General features: G+C 38.1%; 1 protein-coding gene across 10 annotated transcripts in view; it reads left to right on the top strand.

Annotated features, from left to right (window-relative positions):
• The window catches only part of SH3KBP1 (SH3 domain containing kinase binding protein 1), a 210,863-nt gene that overhangs the window by 163,446 nt on the left and 24,102 nt on the right, over nt 1-23,315 (top strand). For all 10 annotated transcript variants that reach the window (XR_005981493.2, XR_012057801.1, XR_012057802.1 and 7 more), the window contains 4 exons: nt 12,385-12,486; nt 16,292-16,343; nt 20,092-20,172; nt 22,573-22,735. Coding sequence is in view for 4 of the 10 variants with exons in the window: in XM_072934443.1 (XP_072790544.1) it covers nt 12,385-12,486; nt 16,292-16,343; nt 20,092-20,172; nt 22,573-22,735 (398 nt within the window). In the remaining 6 variants the exon portion in view is untranslated. The remainder of the gene's footprint in view (nt 1-12,384; nt 12,487-16,291; nt 16,344-20,091; nt 20,173-22,572; nt 22,736-23,315) is intronic.

The following is a 23,315-nucleotide window of genomic DNA, read 5'->3' as shown; positions in this document are numbered from 1 at the left end:
TGTAATAAATACAGTTTCTTCTAAGCAGCAGAAGATTCATGTGACATTTTCAGCTGTCATCATGAAAATTTTACAGGACTTTTTATTCCAGCCCTCTTAGACATAGCTATTGTAAGCTACTTTTCTACAAATTTATTAATAGCTTTGATAAATTATGACAAAAGGCATAGGATTCTGAAGACTTCACTGGCACACAGAAAATTACCTGTGTGAGGAATCAATAGAAATAGCTACCTAATTTCAAAGCAAATACATCAAGCACGCACTGGCAGCTGTGCACTATTCAAAAGCAGTTTTATTGCAAGGATGTAAAGAAGACTTGATTGCAGTGCATTAATCCTCATGAGTTCTAGACAGTAAAGACCACTTCGTTTCCAGGAGTGAAAATGGTCTGGATAAATAAAATAAGCTGCTTCTAATGCAAGTTTGAAAAGCTGGCAACAATAGAAAGATATCCTCATCTGAACCCTTACTATCAGTGGACAATACTGATACCAGTGGCAATTTGGCTAATTCTGAATATATAAGGTGATTTTGCTGATGCTATTCAAATAGTACTGGTAAAGTTACTGCATTGGTATCATGAAAGACACAACAGGATAACTACTAGTGAAAAATTTACATGAATATTTATCTGGTCTAGATGTTCAATGAGATATTTAATGGCAATCCAATTTGTAGAGCTTAATTCTGTGCTGGGGGGCAAAGAGCCACAAGCCTGGTTTTAAAAATGAACATAATGGCAACCACTTTTTACAAAGCTTTTATTTGCTTTTGGTGTTATTGTTAATAATTTATTGTGAGATTTGCAAGTTTTGTGATTCAAAATTATGTACATTTAGCAACTTCCTGCCCTGAAGCATATGCAGTCGAGTGATAAGACAGACAAGTAAGCACAGGTGAGTGGAGAGTATAAGGAAGCAATTCAGTGAGATTCAGTCTTGGTAGTCTCTTTCATCATGTCCTTTTCTCACTGCTGTAGTGGTGCTCTGTGTGTTTGTCCCTGTAAGAGCCTTATGCAGAGCCTTTAGTCCTGCCCAATCCTTAGGGTAGCCACGAGTGCAGTTAATTTAATCCTGACTGAATTTATAGGCAGTTACTGGAGCATGGCCCTTTTGCCAAAACAATTCTACTGCTTTTCTTTCTTACAACATCTTTAAATGCTCATCCTGGTGCAGGAGGTAATTGTCCAGAGCATTTTCTTTAGCTGAGCGATTGGCAAAGCAAACTCATCTGGGCAGGGTTGTGAAGGAAAACAGCTGCTCTGACGGATGCAGGAGGCTCCTAAAGGGATGAAATTAGTAAGTGCTATGTTAAAGGATCTTGCCAATGAGTTGAGGCCGTGAGCAGGGGAAGGAGCAGGACACAGGCAGTGTGATAGAGGAGGACACTTGCTGATACTCAATTGAACATTTTGCTGGGCTAGGGAGTCACTAGGGTTGCCAAAAATTGTTTCTGTGGGGTTTGATTCATTGCTGAATTTTTCTGTACACCTTTAATTACAAGCAGCACACACATATTTTACAAACCTTGGCTGTATAAATATGTGAAGGAATTAAAAATTCTTTTTATTTAAATATGAGCTAATAGGTAGGTATCACTAACTCTTCCATATTAAGATGAAATTTTCACTATTTTTACCTCTATGGGTAAAAACAAACGAACAGAGTGATAATATCTGAGGTCATTAAAAATACACCTAATTGGCAAGAAGACAGATTTTTTTCCAAGCAGAATTATTGTAGCTTAAGACTGTCTCTTTCAAAATAAAATTTAAGATTGTCTCTTTCTTCCTATGAAAGAAAGGAAAAAATTAGTCACATTTCATGATAGTCAGGTAATTTTGTTTTTCCTTGATTGACAACTAAAATCAAGCTTTTAGCTCATTTTTAGAAAACAGTTTTCTAATATAGCCATGCAAAAAATTTAGTTATGTAGTTAAAGTATGATCTGGTTTAATAAAATAAAAATACATCTCTCTGTCAGAGTAACATAATGGACTTTTTGTTGACGCTGAATATTTGGTCACGCAGATGCCCCTTTTTGGGATTTTAATACAAGGTATTTTGCACATTTGTAATTTCTGCAGCAGTCTTGCATACAGAAACTGAAAGGAAAACAGTAAGTAAGCATATAAAAATGCCCGGCTTTAAGAAAGCTTTATGATAGCTTTAAGAAAGCTTTTATGATGTTTTGTGTTTATAGAGAAGCATGTAAGCAATAAAGGCACTTCTTGCCTCTGGAAATAAATATCCATGAATTATTCATCATTGGCCAGGCCTAATAGCCGTGTCTAATCTGCTTTCTGTGTTCCTTGTCCCCTACCCTTCACTACTTCCCTTGGCACCAGTTTTCCCCCCAGGACATTCTGCCTCCTCCTCTGATTGGGAAACCTGCTTGTATCACACTGCTGATTCCAGACAAGAAATTATTTTGCACGTTGTGCGTGCAGAGGGTGCAGTGTTATGTGATGGATGGCAGGTGGCTGCTAAAAGGGATGGTTCTCCTGCCCTTTCACCTTGCATCTGGCAAGCATAGGACACACAGGGGTGTGTAAGCAGGGACAGGTGATGGAGGAGTGGGACTGTCCCAGCAGCTTGCTGAGAGCTTGATGTAGCAGTAGGGTCACTTTTCCCTGATCTGAAATTTTTCTCTGTAGGTTTTGACTAATAGGAACCAGAAGGTTTGGATCCTTTCTGGAGTTCAAACCATGAGGGATGGCAGCTGGGGTAGGTCCTGCAAAAGGAGCCCTGTTTGACATACCTCCAATGTGTGCAGCTATTGCCTGGGGTAAAGCTCGTCTCACTGCACAGAAGCATCAATGCTTCCTCATTTGAGTGATATAAAGCAGGTATATAGAACTTGTGGGCACACTGATGATCAAGTAAATAAATGTTCATTTTCTGAAATTATGTTATATACTCAGTAAATTATGGAAAATAGACTCTGAGTACAGTCTATTGCTTGAACCTTATCCTTGGCCAAGAATTTTAAATGTTTATAAATAATTTTGTAACACTTAGTCGTATCTTGCAGCATTTCTTGGCTGCTGTGATTAGCAGTGGGGCTTTAAGGTCTCTGTAGAGACAAAGCCTAACAATGTTTATTTGGGAACCAGGTGCAGCTTACTTTTCATTGGTATCTTTAGAAATATTACTGAAACACAAATGTTTGAGCTAAGCACTTAAATAAGCTTTTAAGCCTGTGATTAGTCCAGGGAGAGTGGAACAGCCAGCACTTGAATGCTGATCTCATTAATGTATTTATAATATTATTTTTTAAAAGTACACACTGAAGTTGTCTTTTCCTAGTTTTGTTACCACCAATTGTGATGCTACAACAGTGACTTCAAAAGAAGGGGATTCTTTTGTTCATGGGAAGTCCCAAATTTGAATTTTGACAAACACAAGTTCATGCCAAGCTATGTAGGTGAAGTGGCAGGATCCCTCATGCATGCAATGCTTCAAGATTTGTATAACTTGAAAGGCGTTTTGTTTGTAAGTATGTTTAACACAGCCAAGCTAAACTAAAAAGGTGACATATTTTGAGATAAAAAAGGAAAGCATCTTTTTTTTTACTTAGAAAAGATATTGCTGAACTGCTGAGGTGTCTGGAAAACTGTGATTATTGCTCACAGTGTGGGCTTTACATTCACTGCTTAGCTTCATCCTTTCTTTTATTCGGGATGTCGGGTTCACCTGCTGGTTTGATGGTATTATCTGAAGTCCAGCCTTTTCAGGGCAGATAAAGCTATTTCAAGGGGAAGTAAAAATGCACATATAGTGCCAAGTAACTAGTAATTGTAATTAGGACCCTGGTCCTAAGATGTCTTCAATCTAAGTAGTAATAGTGTTAAATAATCTTTCAAATGTTTTGTTCTAGGTTTTTACAATCTTTCTTAATACAGAAAATGTAATTACATAAATATTTTATCTTGGCTCATGAGAGGCATAAATTATGTGTGTTACTAGCACCACCTTTCATGTTTGTGTTGGCTAATTTAGTTTTAATTTGAGTATTGGAGTGTTAGAGTTTTATGATGTGGAACATATTTATTTTTCCACGACAATTCTGCTGACTGAACACTGCAAATGAAGTGAATCCTCAGAAGAGATGTTTTTGTTCAATAAGCAACTTAATTCTTCCTGTTTGTACAAATATTTCATCAAAGCTTTTTAGCCTCATTACTGATTAAACTATTTAGTCACAGAATATAAAGTCAAAATACTAGACCTAGCCTGAAAGAGATTTAACAGAAAAAATACAACTGCTCTGTTAATTTCGCTATTCTAATGTTCTGGGTATTGCAGGTCATTCATTATTTTCATCAAGTTTCTTTTTGCAGTGTTCAATAACCTGAGCCAATTTTTGACCAGACTTTGTCTTCTTTAGAGGTGTCTTCTTCTTGTGCCTTCCAATAAAAACCACAGCCTGGAAAGAGCAGTGTAACCACAGCTGAAATAATGTCTAATTTCTGACAATCTCTCCTGTTTCCCTTCCATAGAGGTTTGACATGAGAATTTCTTAGTAGAGCCTTGGAGCTTGCAGATAAATAAAAATTTATCTTTGAGAGATAATAACTTCGAGAGATGCAACTGGCATTACCACATGTAAGGTTCTGTGTGGTTTGGGCATAAGAAGTGACAGGAGCTGGGAAAGATCCATGCAGGATTTGGGGCTTTTGGGATAGGCTGAAGATTTGAGCAGGATAAACTTCTGGGTTAGGGGCCAAACAGAGGTTAGAGGCCAGACTTGGAGGTTTCCTTTAATGCTTTTCTTTCAGTATTTCATAATCTACATATATTTGTAAGAAGTATATAGAGTGAAAATGGGTTCTCTCCAGGATTGCTTCAGAAGGCAAATTTATTGTCTATTGGGCTTTTTTATCTAAATTATCTCATATTAAGTAGTTGTTGAGAGATTCATTCTGTCTTATCGACAGATCTTAAAATCATGTTTCTGCCAAGGAGTACTTGATTACTAACATGATGCTCTAAATAATGGCCATTTTTGTTACAGAATTTAACAAATTTTGCACTTTTTTGTACTGTATTGTCTCAATTCCAGTAGCTGACCTTACAGTAAGTAACAAACCTTGATCATTTGGAGAAGTACTAGGTAGCACAATGTGAGTATAATGTAAGCCTCTGGAGAGATGCTTTCCTTCATTCATAGATAGTTTATCAAGTTTAATGAGAATTGATGAAGATTCTAAGATCAATTATTTTCTAACTCTTAAGATAAACTTGGATTTTGGGAATGACCTGTCTTGGTTTCAGCACCATGACACTGAATGTAGCAAAAATTTCTAAATAAACATATTTTAATACTATTAAAATGCTTTTTCACCCTGATTTAACATGACTTTGTTGTTTCCCTCAAAAGTCAAGTTGCATTAATGAAGATCTGATGTGTTTTTAATGATAGTTTGAAAATCACAGAGCCTGTCCAGTGGCCTTCTCTGGTGTTGTGAGAGTTGTGACCTCTTGGCACCAGGGCTGCAGTCAAACCTGGAAGCCCCACAGGTGCCCTGTGAGGGTGGGCTGAATGGCAGTGGGCTTGTCCTCCAGATTTGTCTTTCTGTGAGGCCTTTAATCCTCAAATTCAGAAGCCTTTATATTTGCATGTATTTCTGTGTATTATGGTTGATGTCTTGAAAAGCTCAATAGACACATTTTGTTAACATTAAAGGTGGTTTGTTTTTCTTTAAATGATGATGTTGGCTAGCTGTTGTCAAAAGAATTCTGGAGAGATGCTTATAATGGGGTTAGCAGTAATTTAATGGGGGGCTGCCAGCACAGCAGGGCTGACACATGAGAGCTCCCAGTGCAAGCATAAGAGGGATTCATGGCTTTCTGAATAATGCTGTTTTTTCCAGCTCAGCATTGTTCTTGATGAGAACCAACTTTAGAAGGACAGAAGGAAAGCAGAGATTTAATGAATGCAAATGCCAGCTGCGGGGATTTTTTATTAGTATTAGTATGGTTATTATTATTTTGTAAAGGAACTATGTCTTCTAGTGGAGATTTCCAGAAAAATAATACTTTCTTAAACCCTGCACTATTACATTGTATCTCAGTACAGATACTACAATGTAAGCTTCACATACACCTTTCTGGTGGCCTGCTTGTTCTTAGTGTCTCTTTCTATCTTAGCTGTGATGATGAAATCTCTGTGATGGAATGGTTCTGTTTCAAAAACTTCTAATCAAAGAGCTGAAAAATTGAGCAGTTGTGAATTGATGTCTAAACTATAGTTTAATATTTTAGCAGTATTGCAAAGTACCATCATGTTCAGAGGACCAGACCATGCAGCACTCAGTTCCCTCAGAAAAACAGGAGTCCTATTTACAGATTAGAAGATTGGCCTTTTTCAGATGTATTCCTTCAAGAGTTTACACAGCTGCACTTCAAGTCATGGATGGGAGAGAAGATAATTACTTAGCTTATTACTCATTTTGTGACCTTGGGGATTAGAAAAAAATCTCTCATTTACTTTTACTGACAAAAGCCTTCCTCTTCACTAGGGGCAGCTTGGAAGGGAGGTTAGGGAGTGGAGAGATGAACTTGGGCCAGGGTATTCCCTGAAATTGTCCCAAAGGTAGCAAGGGGAGTGGATGCTGCCTTGAAGGCCTGGCTGCTTTGGAGGAAAAGACAGGAAACATCTTTGCCCCTGAAGTTAAGTGGAAAGCATGGCTGCAGCAGTGGATGCTGCTTCCTCTCAGCCTTCCTTGTGTTTTGATAAAGCTGCAGAAATTGCTCAGCTCTTGGTAGATTCCCAGTGTCAGATGGCTCTTAGTGCTGGAGAGAGCAATCCTGATGCACTTGCAGATGGCTGCAGTGATGATAGAGATACAAGTCCAATGGGCTTCTGAACATATTATAATGTATACATAGATCCAAGTAGCTACAGGGTTTTGTTTAAGTGATTAAGAACAGTCTCATAGCATACAGTAACTCTTCTGTAAGTGGCTTCAAGAAAAAAAAAAAGAGTAAAAAGAAAAAGAGTAGAATAATGCATACTACTTGGAAGAAAACATACACTGGAGCATGTCTGACACTTAAATTATAGTAATCTTGCATGCCTTATTGATTCCTGGTAAAATAATGAAAAAAATCCAAATAGTAGAGTTTTATTATAAATATGTTCCCAACCAGGAGTGCTGCTTTGCATTTTCAGCAAAAAATGTTGGTTTCCTTCATGTTCCTTTTATCTGGCTCAGGCCTAGAGTGCAAATAGCAGTGTGGGCTAGAAATAAACCCATCTCTAATAACCATGTCTGGTTTTTTAAGAGAGAGAACTTTATATGAAATAAAAATCCCTAAATCTTTGGAGTCTCTGAAACTCCTGCCTCCTTGGAACAGAGGGAAAGGCTGTGAAGCTGTAAGCATTTCCAGCAGGGAGAGTTCAGTCATGTTTGGTAGTGGGGTAATCAGTCACCACCAAGCTTGTAGCTGGGACACAGCTTGGCATGAGAGACAGGTCAGCTTCCAGGCATGAACTTGAGTCTTAATTTCATGGTCTTCAGTGTGGTATCAGGTACTAAAGGGGACTGACAGCTCTGCTTTATCCAGCTCAATTGTCACCTCTTTTACCATCAGAGAAAATCATCTATGGTGTTTGACCAAAGGGAAGTTTGTGTTCTTGGCAGGTGGCAGCTGGGCTCCTGCACTGGGGAGGTGCAGGGGCAGTGTGGTGTCAGTGGAGTCTGTCTGGGTGCAGCTGCCTCTGAGCAGAGAGTGGAGCATTTGTCAGACTGCAGAGCATAAGGTACTTTATGCTGGGCTTTTTCTTCAATCTCCACCCTCTCCTGCTTTTTTCCTGTTGGATTGAGAGCACCAAGGGAAGGAATAGCACAATGTTTGCTCTAATACAGAGCAGTAGTTCTGCTGCTAAGAAACCTTTTAATGTAGGATACTTTGTGCATAAGAGACCAAGCAATGTCATTATTCTTTCATCCAGAAGAGGAGAAAGCATGACTCTACTGTTTTATGATTTTTCTTCATCAGTATGAGAGTGGCTGCAGGATCACTGCAGTTGCTTAAGGATGACTAAGCCTTGATTTTATGCTGTCAGCCCTACTTATGTATCTCACTGTATTTCACTTCCATTCAGTAACAGTGTGATAAATCTGATGCTCTGAATGGAAACTTTCTTTGCCAAATATCTCTGCATGGCTTTTGGCTGGTCTCTCTACTCATGTATCTCTCTCTTCCCCCTCTCCTCTGTCCCTACTCTTCTAGTCACCACAGACATAAGTTTCAGAGTAGAACTGTGTTTTTACCTTTCTTGTTTTACCATTGGTTTGGGTTTGTATTTTGTTTTCTTTTTTGATGTTCCCTTCTGGCAAAAAAAAGTCTGTTTTCTCTAGATGATTCTCTCTTCCAGTTTTATTCAGAGTTTGCATGTCTCACTGCTAATTCCACAAAGAATAGTTCTTCTTATTCTTCACATCAAGAAAAGGACTGATGTTTTTTAGTTCACTTGTATATACTCTTATAATTCTTGGCAAAAGGTAGCTATATTCTGATTTTTCTAGTAGTTTCCATTTCTCCCAGATTTACCCTTTCCTCTGACTTATGTAAGTGTTCCAGTCCAGGCTGACATTTTAGTACCTTATATTTTGTGTAATATTTATTTCTTATAAAGTTTAAACATCTCAAAAATTCCTCAACACTTTAGTCTTTCCTTTTGATTTGTTTTGTCCAATTTTTGCCCAAATATTTAGCACAAAATGAATGTTGCTAGTAAAACCAGTGTATTCAGTTTTTTTATGCTTTATTTGGGAACTGCTGAGCTTGGAATTAGAACAGTTGCTGAATGGATGTGACAGCTGGAATCACAGCCAGGCCCCATGGGCAGACAGGATGCATGGCAGGGAGGATTCCCTATCCTCGCTCTCCTGGCTGAAGGGACTGAAGGGACAGGGCAGTGGCAGCAAGCTCCTGCCCAGCACAGCAGGAGCATCTCCTCTGTGTCTGTCCCACCTGTCCAGATGCCCTGGTATAGTCCACCTACTGAGGCTGTCCCAAGTTATAGGTGATAGGAGTTTTAGATTAGATGCTAGGAACAGTTTTGTCACCAAAGATGTCAAGCACTGGAACAGGCTGCCCAGGGAAGTGGTTGAATCTCCATCCTGGAGGTATTCAGAAGACATGTAGATGTGGCACTCAGGGATATGATTTAGAGGTGGACTTGGCAGTGCTGGGAAACAAAAAATGGATTCGGTAATGCTAGAGGTAATTTTCATCCTAAACTGTTTTATGATTTTACTTCACTAGAAATGAGGATAAAACCAAGATTTGTATTTTAATGAGAAAATACCAAAATCTCCCTCAAGATTTTTAATTTCTCTGTTTCATGAATCTGTCTCTGCTTGAACAGTCAAAGTAGGCTTGGTAATGTGAACCAGCAGTGAATTTCTCTGAGCTCTTTGATAGCACTGTCACTGCAATGAGAACGTGGGTATAGTTTCCAAATTAAGCTTGGTAGGTGCTGATTTTTACAGTAGCTATATGTTGATGCAGCTACCACATAATTTGATGAATTTCAGTACCTGGAGTATCTTTTTAGCCACATTTTACTCCTTCAGTTTTGTAAATATTTTGTGAGGGCTGTTTTCTTCAAGGAAACCAAAATGCATTTCTAGTACTTGAGTTACATTTTCTTTACAGGACTTTGGGGATATTGCATCATCTGACTTTTGTTTAAGTTGTTATATGAGTCTGACAGGATAACATGGAGATAAAGCAGAGATCCATTTGGTTTGTTAATAAATTTTGGGTTATTAATAAAGATTTATCAGTCTTGATACTAGATTGCTTGACAGCTTTTCTATAAAATTTGCACTGTGAAATTCTAGCCATTTTGCTGTACTTGAACACATGAACACAAGATGTGTTAAAAAAAGACAATATGGTTAAATTGCATGGCTGATGGCAATCTGGAAGACTTGGAGTGTTTTTTGCTCAGTGCTCACAAGCAGACACATTGTTTTCATCACGCTGCCTTGATTGTGCTTCATAGCTCTGCCCTTTGTCAGCACTTGTGGTGGCTTGTGCAGCTGTAACTCAGGTGTGCTTGTGTGCTGCTCTGTCTGCCAGCACCATGGAGATTCTTCACCAAATTTAATCAGTAGCTTTTAACTTCTGAAATCTCTTTATTTCTTTCTCAGTGACCCATAAGCCTCCTCTTGCAAGTGAAGTAAATGAGAAAATTAAAGAGAAGCTGCCTAAAGAGATTTACCTACTGTATGGAAATCCACCATGGTGATTGGCTGCATAAGCCTGCGTGACAAGCTGGAGAGGGAAAAAAAGCAAACCTGCAGCTGTTTGGGATTTATGAATGTGTGACACAAAGAGTAGCTTCATGAAAACAAATGAGCTTTAAAAAGGAAAAAAAATCACATGTTAATGAAGTGAAGAAGCAGGAGTAATATTTCTGTTCCCTAAGAGCATAAAAAACCTAACCTAAAAAGCATATATGTGATGTCTTGTGCTGTTCAGTGAGGATTATTAGCTAGTGCTAAGCTGTGCAATCAGTTGAAGCACAAGCTTTTCATCTCTATGCTTGATGCTTGAATTATTCTTAATATTTTTCAAAATCTAAATTGGGTCATAAATATTTAGGCAATTTCAGATTAGCGGCGTAGGGGGTGGAGGGCATTATAGAACACACCATGTGATAGAACAGCTGAGTGCCCTGATTATTAGGCTGTACAAGCAGACAGAGCCAAGTGGGAGAGACTCTTCACACCAGGAATGAGGGGTGCTGGCTCTGCAGCCAGAGGAGAACCCTGCAAAGTGCCTGCCCATGCCACGCATGACTGGCCTCCATGGAGTCCTTGACAGCCCTGTAGGTACTCAGCAGATGTTTGGAAACATCAGCTGGTCAAAAATCAGCTCTGGTTACTAACAAAGGTCTTACAGAGCTGGGAAATACCTCCTAAGTAAGTGTGGGAAAGCCTAGAAAACGTCCTCCCTGGTGGAGGACCACCCTGCTAAAGAGAAGGGAAAATACAGAAAAGCAAAGATTAGGCATGAGAAAAGATTATCAAAAAAAGAATGGAAGGATTGTTTTATGTCTGCATTACATCAGAAAAAATACTGAGATAGGAGGGGGGAAAAGCCAAATGCACCAAAATAGACATGATGTAAGGAACCAGGCTCTTTAGCTGCTGTGTTTAGTTGGCACATACTCAGGTGACCAGGAGTCATAAATAAGCTAATAAAGATTTTAGAATAAAAAATTAACCAAAAACACCCCTAAAGCATAAAAGCAATGATCTTTAATGCTAGTCTGGTTTCTCTCAGATATCATCCATTGCTTTTCTATTGTAGCTTACAGAAGAGTACGAATAAGCACAATCATTGTGAACAATATTTTTAAGACTTGGTATTAAGTACACCTCACTAAGTTAACCTGCATTGTTCTGTCATCCATTTAGCAGCTGAAATAAAAGATTTTATGGAAATCAGGAAAAGTTGGCCAACTTGATGCTGAGCCAACTTTAAAAATTGGCTGAAGTAGTTTTAAGACTAAGCGGACAATGGGTGACTTTCCTGTAATTGTGTTTTGGAAAACAGCTGAGCTGTTTCAGTTTGAGCTTTCAAGGAAAGAGAATGTGGAAAATCTCAACAGGACATGTTCTATGTAGCAAACACACAGACACAAAAAAGTGAATATGGAACACTGAGGACTTAGGGAACCATTTCTACCTTCTCTAAAATGTTGTGGCTTCTGTTACTGTTATTAGTCATAACAAAAACAACTGGGTTTTTTTTTTTAATCAGTTAGACACACTGATGTTATTTATTCACCTATTTATCTGTACATTGTTTTGCTATACACTCAGCATTGTACTGCTCAGAAATGCTGCAGAAAAAAAAGGTGATGCCAGATATTAATCAAGTGCATTATGCCTTATTAATTGGAGTGAGATGAAATTTAATAATTCCAGTGTGTCAAGCATTTTTTGAAAGTATGGGAAATAAGGGAGCTTTTTTTAATCTCTTGATGTATGATGTTTAATGAAGTTATTGTCTTTCTGCAGAATGAAGTCAGAGAGACATAGGGTCATGCATTATCAAAATGCTGACTTGTTTAATAGATCAAATGGTGAACTAGCATTTTGTTATAGACACAGACAAGGTCTTGAGCTCTTACAGCATGTTCATTGTTCTTTCCTAGCTGCTCCATGTGATAATGGAATGCAGGGTGGTTATTGAAGTTTTGTCTGATGGATTACCCTGTTAACCTGGCACTCCAGCAAATTGTCATATTCTAGCAAACAGGCAGGACATTATGCAAGAGAGTACTTCAGCTCAAAAATCTGTTCAGTGCACCAGCACACTGTGGTTTTAATTTTATTTTACTGTTTTGTAGGATTGCATTGATGTGGGTTGGTGGGAAGGAGAACTCAATGGCAGACGAGGTGTCTTTCCAGATAACTTTGTCAAGCTACTCCCTTCAGATTTTGAAAAAGAGGTAAGCAATATATTCTTTCATTTTCACTTGAAAATTCAGAATTAAAGTAGAGCTGAAAGAAATCCTTTTTCACATATGTGATTTTGACAGAGTTTTACTTCTCATCTAATAACATAAAAACATAAAGGAAAAAAAATCTGCGTTAGAAAGAATCCATAAAATGTGGCACTCAAAGTCATGTTACAGAGTTCCCTTGAAGGGTTTGATTTGCCCATCCAGTTGCCCACCTGCACTATGCTGCTCTGAAAGCCCTCTGTCATACAAGTTTGAGAGAGAGAAGAATTAGAGGTCCCAGTCATGTGATGCAATGATATCCATAATTCTTTAATCTTCTCCACTGTTTTTGTGGTAGAATATGAAAAGTTAAGAGTATCACCTGCATGCTGATGGACAGCAGCCAAGCACCGTTCTAGAACAATCACGGTGAGATTTTAACTGTGAAATTTGAAAAATAATAAGCTTTTGGTATCTCCAACGTAAATTTATCAGAGGTAAATTTCTTTACCTCTCAGAATTACTAAAAAAGAAGGTATAAAACCTATGCAGAATTTTCTTCAGTTCCTATTTATTTGAAAAAGATGGCATTGTTGTTTGCCAGACATTATTTAGAAATCTTTTGGTTTCCTGGAATAAAGTAATGGATTACTTCCCCCAAAAGACCATTCCAGTTTTAGCAACCTTCTGAGTCATCAGTGGGATATTACAAGCTTGCAATCAGGCTTTTGATGAGTATTTCACAGTGACAGTGTAAGTCTTCCGTGATAATACTGAAACTTACTGACGCCCAGCTTCACTCTTTGGCAATAAAAGTAGATGCCAAAGGCAAAAATTAAATAACTTGGAAAGCTTAATAAAGCAACTATTAAACAACTCACAGAGGCTAACATCATAATTATTGAAAAGGAAAGGAGAAGAGCAGCAAAAACTGTGGAAGATGAAAAGGCAATTCCACAGCAAAGTGCATATCCTGGCTTGAGGCCTAAAAATGAATGAAGGTGATTTTTAGAAGAGGCAGAAATCAAAAACCTGAAGACATAGTGAACCTATTATAGAAGAAAAAAATCCTTAGTGGTATCCATTTTTTGTGATGTAATTATTCAGTCTTTTTGAACTTAAAAATTATGTATCTTTAAAGTGATTTTTAGAGTACAATTGAATATAACTCTTAAAGTAAATTAGATATGCAGACACTTGGAAATTACAGCCAGGTTTGCTCTAACTGTGGAGAATAAAATTTTATTAATTTTTGAAATGCCACAGATCTGGCCACTTGAGTAAGTAACTGGTAGGACTATAGACCATCTGTCTTTGCTTGAATCAGTGCTAAAAGGGAAGGAGATAAATACTTTACCAGTGATTTTGTCAGGTATTTTCTGATGTGATCCAGAAACCTTGGATTCCATCCCATGGTCTGAAAGTATTTGTTGCAGTAGTTCTTCTGTCTGTTCAACAAAAGCTTGGGATCTCTTCTCATCTCCTTGTCCAGTCCACAATTTTCCAAGTCTGACTCTTTCCACACATGCCTTTTCTATTCACTGCCTAGTCCCAATCTCCACCTCTCGGGTGGTCTCCATTACAGGATTTTCCCCTGAGCTCACTACCTGAGTCCAGGCTTAATTTTTAGACTGTCTCCATCACCTTCTCCATTATCTCATCCAGCCACAGACCCTTGTAAATCCTTCTCGCTCCTCCATGTTCTCCTAAGGAGTCTTTTAAAGCTCCTTCACACTACACCCTTTCTGACCTTGGTCTGTCCTTTTGAAACAAACAATTTCCCTCTTCAGCTTTCAGTTAAAGTCACTTTGTCAAATGAACCATAGGACCCTTTCTCCTTTGTGCCTCTCTAGATAAGTGCTTTGGTTTTAATTAGGAGTGACTGTAGTGAACCTGTCACTTGTCCACCTGCACTTGTTATGCTTTGGAAGACACATCTCATAACTTAGACCCCTTACAGGAGAGAACCAAGCCAAATGATGCGCTAAGGGAGTGCATCTCTTGTATTCCAGCTGCTGATGTATGGTCAGTCAATGGGATCAGTCTCACACCCCTCCCCAATAAAAACCCAAGTGCCTGTTTTGTACTGCTGACTCCTCAGCATCAACTTTTTCACTCTACAGCCATTATCAACAGGACTCCTGGTGCCTATCACAGCACAGTCATTGTCTCTGTCTTGTTCCCATTCCAAATTTTTCTTCCCTTTTCTGCATTTAAACCTTAGACCCTGTTGCCTAAATTCTTGTAGAAGTTTCTCTGAGAATGTAAGGGACTCAGTGTTTGTGGACAATGGCCCATGGCAGCCAGGTTGTAGAAGATCATTCTGATCTCCTAAGTTAATGGCCACAGCTTTCTCATGTTGATGATGGGAGGTGATCTGCTCAGGGTAAGGTGGTAGGAGAAACTTGAAGGTTGCTGGATGACAACTTTGAGAATATGAAGCTTACCCTGTCTGGGCAAAAGCTGTTTTTTTTTTTTTTTTTTTCTTCTGCAGAGATGAATACATTTGCTAGATTTGAGAGAGATCCCTTGGAAGGGTATGTGGCAAGCACTGAGCCTTCACAGCAAACCTGCTCTCTTTCAACACTCAGACCAAGAGCTGAGAGTTCTAGGGCAGACACTGAACTAATTACTGCAAGTGAACAAAGCTATTGATCTTTCTCAAAAGCTTTGGCAGATAGAAAATAACTAGGAGGAGCACAGGGATCAATAAGAGTTTGAGAGAAAATACTAGCCTAAGTGGCTGATTGAAGTTTGGCAAAGCTGTGCATATCTGGAAAAATCATTTTATTTCACATTTGTTCCACAAGACAATATGCATTGCTACATAGCCATCAATATAGTGAAAGTGATTGTGATCAATCTGTAGCAAAGTAGAGAAGGTGCTTCTCAGAAAAAAAGGATGAACATATGGGGGGGAAAATGGGGGTTTTTTTCCTTGGAATTTCTTCACAAGAATCATGATCGTTTATTGAGGGATTTTCAAAGTGAGAGATAAAGTGTGTCATTTGATCGAGCTTGATGCTCCATTTGGTTTTGTACTCATTCCAACATACTTGTGGTGACTGCCAGTGTGCTGTGCATGCATTCACACACAGCAGCACAAAAGAAAAGCCATCAGCCCCCCAGCCTGCAGGTGAAGAGAAATTATTCTAGCACTGCCAGAACTGTTGGTGGTCATGTTTCTCAGTCTTATTATTACAGATCTATTAGGAAAGTTGTTGTAACAGAGAGGGTGAAAGTATAAAAAGGACAGATTAGTCAGAATAATTCATTTCATTTCACCAAACATCTGAAATTCTGGTCTTTCACAATTGGAACTCTAAATATATCCTAGTAAGTGAATAAAGAGTAACCTTTGCTGTATTTCCTGAGTTCTGCCTTTTGGACTCATTTATGGGTCTGAAAATACCTCAGGTTCTGCCACATGTATCTTGGAGTTTCTTTGTGTTTGTTTTTTTTTCCTAAATGGGTAAATATTTACAAAGTTAAATTTTAAAGAAATATACTTCTTCATTAGATCAAAGGTCATGTATTCCTCCAGTCTTTAGGTACGTAAAGTGAACTTTTTTAACCCCTCAATAGGACATTTCTATTGCAAATATAAAAATGATATTTTATTTGCCAATGCTATGTTCTCTCCTCAAATTCATTTAAATTAAGTTATTTCAGGAGAAATATGTAACATATTTCTAGTCTCATGATTTGTAATTATTAATGTTAAGCAATTTATGATTAACTCCAACCTCTGTATGAATGAGATTTACAGGCCTTTTGAAGCAACCTGTTTTCTTCTGTTATTAAATTTTAGAGACCGAAGAAACCACCACCTCCATCAGCTCCTGTCATCAAACAAGGATCAGGTAAAATGCAGTTGATTTTTACAGCACATGTCAGTGAGCACATCTCAGTCTAAATTAAGCGTATTTAAATTTATATAGAATTCATCTGTATCAAAATTGACAAGCAGATGTCTAGACAACAACTAATAAATCACAATCAAATGCAATGGTTAGTACCCCTGAAAGACTGTGGTGGGCTTTAAATGTATTGCAGTCAATCACCTATAACATTTCAAAACAATCTGTTTTGCCCCTTAATCATATTAAATCAGTGTGATACTTCAGTTTTTCAAATTTTGCTTTTGTTCCCTGACTCAAGTTGATTGTGTGCATGTCCTTGCAGTACAGACACAGTATGTGGAGCTTGATAATACCTGCAGGAGGAAACTGCATTCACTACAGATCTGATTTATTCTAGAGACACAGAGCTTTATAGAATATCTATAAAATAGTGTCACAGAGTGGCCTCCTCTGAGCTGCAGTCTAAGTCTTGCAGATCTGCATGAATGCTGGGTCTGGCTGGCTGCTCCAGGTTATAGGCCATAGATTCTTGGTTTTCAATACTTTTGTAGTCCTAAGTATGAAACTAAAAGGAGTTATCCTGTATAGTTATGTAGATAAACATGCAGAAAAAGTATTAAGGAGCTGATTCTGTTTTCCAAACAGATGAGTGCTAGCAAAACTGATTTTGTTATACTGAATTGTGTGTAGATACTGAGAGCTGAGCATACTTCTATTTGTAATTTTAAAAGGACCTCTCCATATTAATTTTCAAAAGTGGCTGCATGATTTATTTTTATAATGAAACTTAGGAACAGTTAAAGAATCTACGCACTTGACAGTCCTGAACTTGGAAACCAAATTCCAGTTCCATTCATGTAAAAATACAAATCACAAGACGGGGGATGCTCTCAGAGTTGTCATTTGTATTGCAGTTGTGATGGAAACATAACTGTGGCTGGAATCCCTTAAGCCCAGTCAGTTTGTAAAAACTGCAGCAGCACTACTGCTTCCCCCACTGCAGGCACACATTAAAAATCAAAACAAATATGTCCAGTCTCCAGATAGTTTTCTTGTTACTGTGGCATGTTCTAGCTTTTGGTGCTTTAAAAAGTAAATTTTCCTCTCCTACAGACTTAAGTTGTTAGTAGAAACGCAACTTACACCAATATACAATTTAATTTAATGCTATAATTTAAGTAGTTTGAATTTGCCATGCACTTCTTTGACTACAGAATCATGACAATAAGTATTTTTGTTTCTTATTGACATCCGTGGTTTGTTCTTCACTCTGTCTTGAGACTCAAGGAAACATAAATTTCATTTTAAATCAGTAAAATGGTCCAGAGAGAGCAGTATGACTTTGCCATCTAGTGGTGGTTGTATAACAACGATGTCTTAGTGACCACTGATGTTAAAGCCTGATGTGTTTTGTAAAAAATCTATAAAACTTTATATTTATTTCAATTTATACTGCTATAATTAGAGAATAAGACTTTTAATAGGTACCTGTTTGCATACAATGCTTTAACTGTGTCACCATAGCATTTTACCTTCTGAAATGTGCCCATTTTCAGAAGGAAAAATGGTTGTAAAAATGATGCAGACAATCTGATTAAGACCTTCTAAGTTTATGTGAAAGCCAAGACTATTGCATTTCTTTCTTTTCATACTCATTCTTTGAAAACTCCTGGCTGATTGGGCACAAGAGTTTCTTCTGATACATATCTAGAGCGGAAAAATCACCATGTGTTTATTAACATCCTGCCTTCCTCTGTCAAATTATTTCTTCACTGAGATTATACTGGGTTTTGCCACATCTCCACATCAGGTCTTACTGTTGGTAACAACTTCAATAATGCTTCTGCATATTTGACCAATCGCAGTGTGTTGAATAAATTTAAAACTGTCAGTTGCAGCCCAAATATTAAAATGTCAGCATCTTCTGATGCAGAGCCTAAAATCAAAGCAGAGAATTAGAACTTGTAGTACAAATGGCATATGTGTAACGAGGTGTCTATATTATAGTAGAGATAGAAATTTATAATCTCCACAGCAGTAAACAGCCAGGGCCATCTGTGCTGCACTTTAGAAAGCAAGGTGAAAACTGGAGAGCCAAATTTAGGAGCACGAGCTCCTTAATGAACTAGTAATTTAAAAGCATTTCACTGGGTAGCTGGGGTAAGCAACACAACTGAGTCCAGACCGAAGGGTGGGAATCCTCTTGAGTTCCTCTGGGAGCTGATACAGAGCTTCCCAAAGTGTCCTTGAAGGTGACTGTTGCCTGGGAGCTAAGGCAGGGCTATGGTGCCTGCCTGGGTGATGATTAATTTGGGGGTCACAATCCAAGTAGGAAGAACAACTGAGTCTGGAAGCTCCTCTGTGACTGTAGGCTCATAGTTCTAGACTTGGCCTGAGAATGTCCCTCTGTGTGTTAATGATGACTGTTAATCATACTGTAATTAGATATAGACTTACGTGTCTTTCTTTTTGAACACTAATTTGTGCAAGATTATTGATACATTGACATGTGCTTTGCATAACTTGTGTTTTGAAAGGCTTTAATTGCTTAGGAGCAGCAGCTTCTCCTCTCAGGAGTGAAGTCTTTTTTATAGAATTATTTCCATTGGAAAAGACCCTTAAGATTATCAAATCCAACCATAAAAGAGAATTTAGTATCATTTATTGACATGCATGTGGTACTATTGCCTGTCCAACAGCACCCTTGGGTAAAGAAACAATGGCTGGTGATCACCACTGATGACTACTGATTTCTAGGAACCAGCTGCAGGAGGGAGCTGCAAGAGCACATTCAGAAAATGTAAATGCACTTGAGAACTGCATATAATAGAATAGATAGAAACAAAAAATTGCCTTGTGCTCCTTGCCCTGTCTTCTCTGCTTTTCTTGGATTTCAAATACTGTAATTTTTCTTGAAATGCTAATAGTGTTACCTAAAGTGGTTTTCAACACTACTAAGTTGAAATGGCATTAGCACCTAGTGGTTAGCCAATGTAGCAAAGCCAATATCCAATAAAGTGTTTGTTATAACATGGGGATTAGAAGATCTTATCTTGTACGTGCCAGGAAATTTTTGCAAAATCTTCCCGTTATTGGTGCCACAAGTTCTCATATTTCTTGGAGCTACAGAAGTCTGTATGTCAGGGCCTCTAGTACAGAGGCAAAAGAAGCCTGGGGCTTACACCTCCAGGCCAAAAGCTGTCAACTAAAATATTCATGCAAATAGTCGTGCAGAATGCTGCCAGCACTGCTCTCCTCCTCCTTCTAATCTGTGGAAGTGAAGAGGTACTAGTAGTGGAGAAAAAGGGGAGGGATGTGTTAATTTAATGTAAAATAACCTCTGCATATTCCATTCCACCACGCATTCTCTTGACATTGCTCAATTAATTTATTTATTCTTAATGTTTCTGCACACTGTTGAGTTGCTCTTCATTTATGTCTGTAATGATAAAGGATTTGTCCACATTTTTAAATCTGCAGTTATCGATTTTTTTTTCCCATAGAATAGTCAGAGTCTTCTTTGGGATTGCACCCTTCAGAAACTGTGAATTTGATTATAAAGACATAAATATCCAATTACTTTTTTGTCATTATGGTACAGGTGAATATTTTATATAAATTTATGTTCAGTTTTAGCAAGACGTTTCCAAATTGGGGAATATAAAAAGCCGAAGAAATTGCAGAATTAAATCTTATGTCACTCTTTTGTTGGCTTGGTCAGAATTCCAAGTTTTTCTGTCTTTGACAGGGACCACAGATCGAAAGCATGAAATCAAGAAGATACCACCTGAAAGGCCAGAATGTCTTCCTAATCGAACAGAAGAAAAAGGTATGAAATGTGCTTTCCTGCCTGTTCTCTGCAGAGAGATGAGGGAAATAGAACCAATGCACATCCTCATTTCCCACTCTGTTTAAGTGTATTGTTTGGATGTTTGTTTTCCACTCTGATAGACTGTGATGATAGGCATTTTGGAAAGGCTCTCATTGCTGCTTATGGACTGAATTCAGGGTGTTAATTGTACCCATCCAGAGCTGTTGAGTACATGCAGCCACAGCTGAGGTCCAGGGGAGATTTGCTCTCAATACATGAAATGCTGTATTAAGCCCAGTGCTCTGTAAAACCCAGGTGCTCAATCAAGTAAAATACCCCAGATTAGTGTGTACTTTTTTCTTAACATCTGTCTTCTTTGGTTCTCTAGTTGAAAGCTGAGTTGGTGGCTTTCCTGCATCACAAAGGGATTTTGTGGAGATACAGTCATTAATGCTTATGAATCACCCCATTATCATAGCCACAAAAGTCACAGGCAAGGCAGCAAAGAAATGAAAAAATCCTTCAAAGCCATGTTTGAACATTGCGAGAAATGGGACACAGTACCACACAGAGCAGGGACAAGCAAATTAAGCCTTTAATGGTGTCATTGTGTTCCTTGTGAATGGTGAATAGTCTCAGGAAAATAGTTACATCTATTCTCTAATTGAAGATGGTGCCAAGTTTCATATGTTAAGTGGACTATTAGATTGTACGAACAAGTTTGTTATGGGATTTAAGTATTTGAACTTGCAGCCTTTTAAAAGGCATGTGTATGCACATGACTAAATGCATAATATGGTTATAATTTAATGACAGAACCTTCAGACTTTGTACCAAGATCTGTTTCTGGATATACATCTTAGTGATCTGACAAGTGTTTTAGCTGTTTCTTTTACATAGGTTTACTTTTGGTTATGTGTGCTTCTTCTCATGGTTATCTTAGTGATAAAACCCTTTGCTTTCCATTTTTGGATTTACAAAGCTGACTGCTAAGGCAGCAGAGGAAATTTAAATATGTTACTCTCCTGAGCTATAAATATCTGTAACTTTTCTAAACATTGAGAAGAGGCTGTAGGAGTAGTGCCTACATTTCAGGAGTACCAGGGAGTGGCAGGAATGGCTCATGTGATGTGGCAGCAGGGGTGGCACAGGAACATCCTCTGAGCTGTGTGTTGGCACACTGCCCAGCCTGTCCCTCATACAATTTAGATTCTTGGACACTGACGCAGTATAAATTGTCATAGGATTAAATGTGTAAAAATTACACAGTGTGCTGGAAAAGCTTCAGTGTTACTGAGGACCCAATGACTGCATCTGCTCAAAGGATACTGCCTGTGAACAATAGTCAGTAGCTGGACTATTCCAAACCTAATGTGCATTGTGTTTCTGGGGATTTATTCCATGATCCTCTCATTAATGGGTTCTCATTAAGAATCCATTAAGCAATATCCTGTCACATTCCCAATACCTCTTTAATGTATACAGAGGTGTAATATTCACAGCATATCATAAGCAGCATTGTCAAGGGAAGTGGGGTATTGAAATAGTAGGATATAGAGAGGAGAACTTTAGTTCATTGGAGAGTTTTGTCCTTTCCTTAAGAAAAATCAGGTCTTGGGTGTGGAAAACATGCTTACATGTTTGTTTTATATTAGGAATTTAGAGCATGTTATTTAGAAGAGTTATTCATGTGTATTGCACTTTACACATGCACAGGCGTTGCATGTTTGGCATTGGATATTAGCATGGTGGCACTCCCTAACTATGTGTAATCCATCCTGCAAATGATCTAGGTTTTCATCAGCAACCTCAAAAATTCAGCATGTAAGTCTCAGCTTAAAACCTAAATAATAGGTCTGATTTTTCTGAGGGGCTTACATCCTGCTAGACATTGTTAAATTTTTGTGCTTGTATTTTATTTTCACTTAACTTAACTGTAGTTCACTTGAAACATACTTTTTTCCCTCCCAAAAATAGTTTTTCTCTGTTTGTCCAAGGGATGTTAAGAATATCCAGCATAATTATTTTCGTGACCTTCTAAATTAATATTGTTTCATGTTAAAATTTAATATAAGTTTTGCTTATGGGAGGTTGTACCATATGGTATGTAATTTCTTGCCATTCTTGTACTTTACAGTCAAAAACCAGTAAGTTACTAAAATAAAAAATAGTATTCCCATCAAGATGCTGCACGCATGTTTGGTTGAGGAGATCCAGGCAGAACAGCCAGGAAGGTTAAACTACTGATCTGTGGCAAATATATCAAATAAAGAATAATTTAGAACAGAAACGGGAAGGTTTTTCTTTGTATACAGTCTATCTACAGTTGAAGATCTCTTCTTTGAATGACTTGTGAGTGCAAATGAATTCCACTTAATAATATCCCTGTTCTTTTTTCTGGAAATGATTGATTTAAAGAAAGATCAGAGAGAGAGCAAAAACAGTTAGACTTGCAGAAGCCTTCAGTTCCTGCTATACCTCCGAAGAAACCTCGGCCACCCAAAGCCAACGCTGTGAACAGACCTGGCACCTTGCCCCCAAGACGACCAGAAAGACCAGTTGTGCCTGTGACTCATGCAAGGTATTGCTTTTCTTCTGTCCAGTGCTTTTGGGATTAGTGGAAAAAAAATAAATTTAAAGAATTTAGGTTTTGCAGTTTATGTCCCAATTAATTTCACAGTAAGTGTATTTAAAGAACAACAAGAAAGAAGAAAATAGTCATCTGGCTGGACCATAACTATCTTCTCAATAATAGCAGTCTTAGACTTAGTCATGACTAGTTCATTGCTACTGATGAAATTCTGCTGTTACTGCAACAGTGCAGAATGTATTGGAAATACTTGCATCAAAATGTTGCTCTGATCTTGACTTTCTTAGTTTACCTCAAATTATTGCAATTTAGCTCGGGTATTAAGTCAATGCAAAAGCTTGGATTGCATTGAATAGCATTAGGCAATGCACATTTCAAATACTGTCAGCCTGGTTTCAGTCTGCTTTCTTTGATCATTTTAGATCAAACTTTAGCAAAATACACATCTTCAGAGCTCTTTTAGCTGGTGCCACTGAAGAATAGTGCTGTCAAGTAATTATTTTCTAATGTTGGTTGTCACTCTGCAGTTACATGATGCTTTTTATCAGAGGAGGAGCACTGAGGAGCACTG

Source organism: Taeniopygia guttata, chromosome 1 (assembly GCF_048771995.1).
Source record: "Taeniopygia guttata chromosome 1, bTaeGut7.mat, whole genome shotgun sequence".
Lineage (NCBI taxonomy): Eukaryota > Metazoa > Chordata > Aves > Passeriformes > Estrildidae > Taeniopygia > Taeniopygia guttata.
This window is presented reverse-complemented; position numbering and strand designations above follow the sequence as displayed.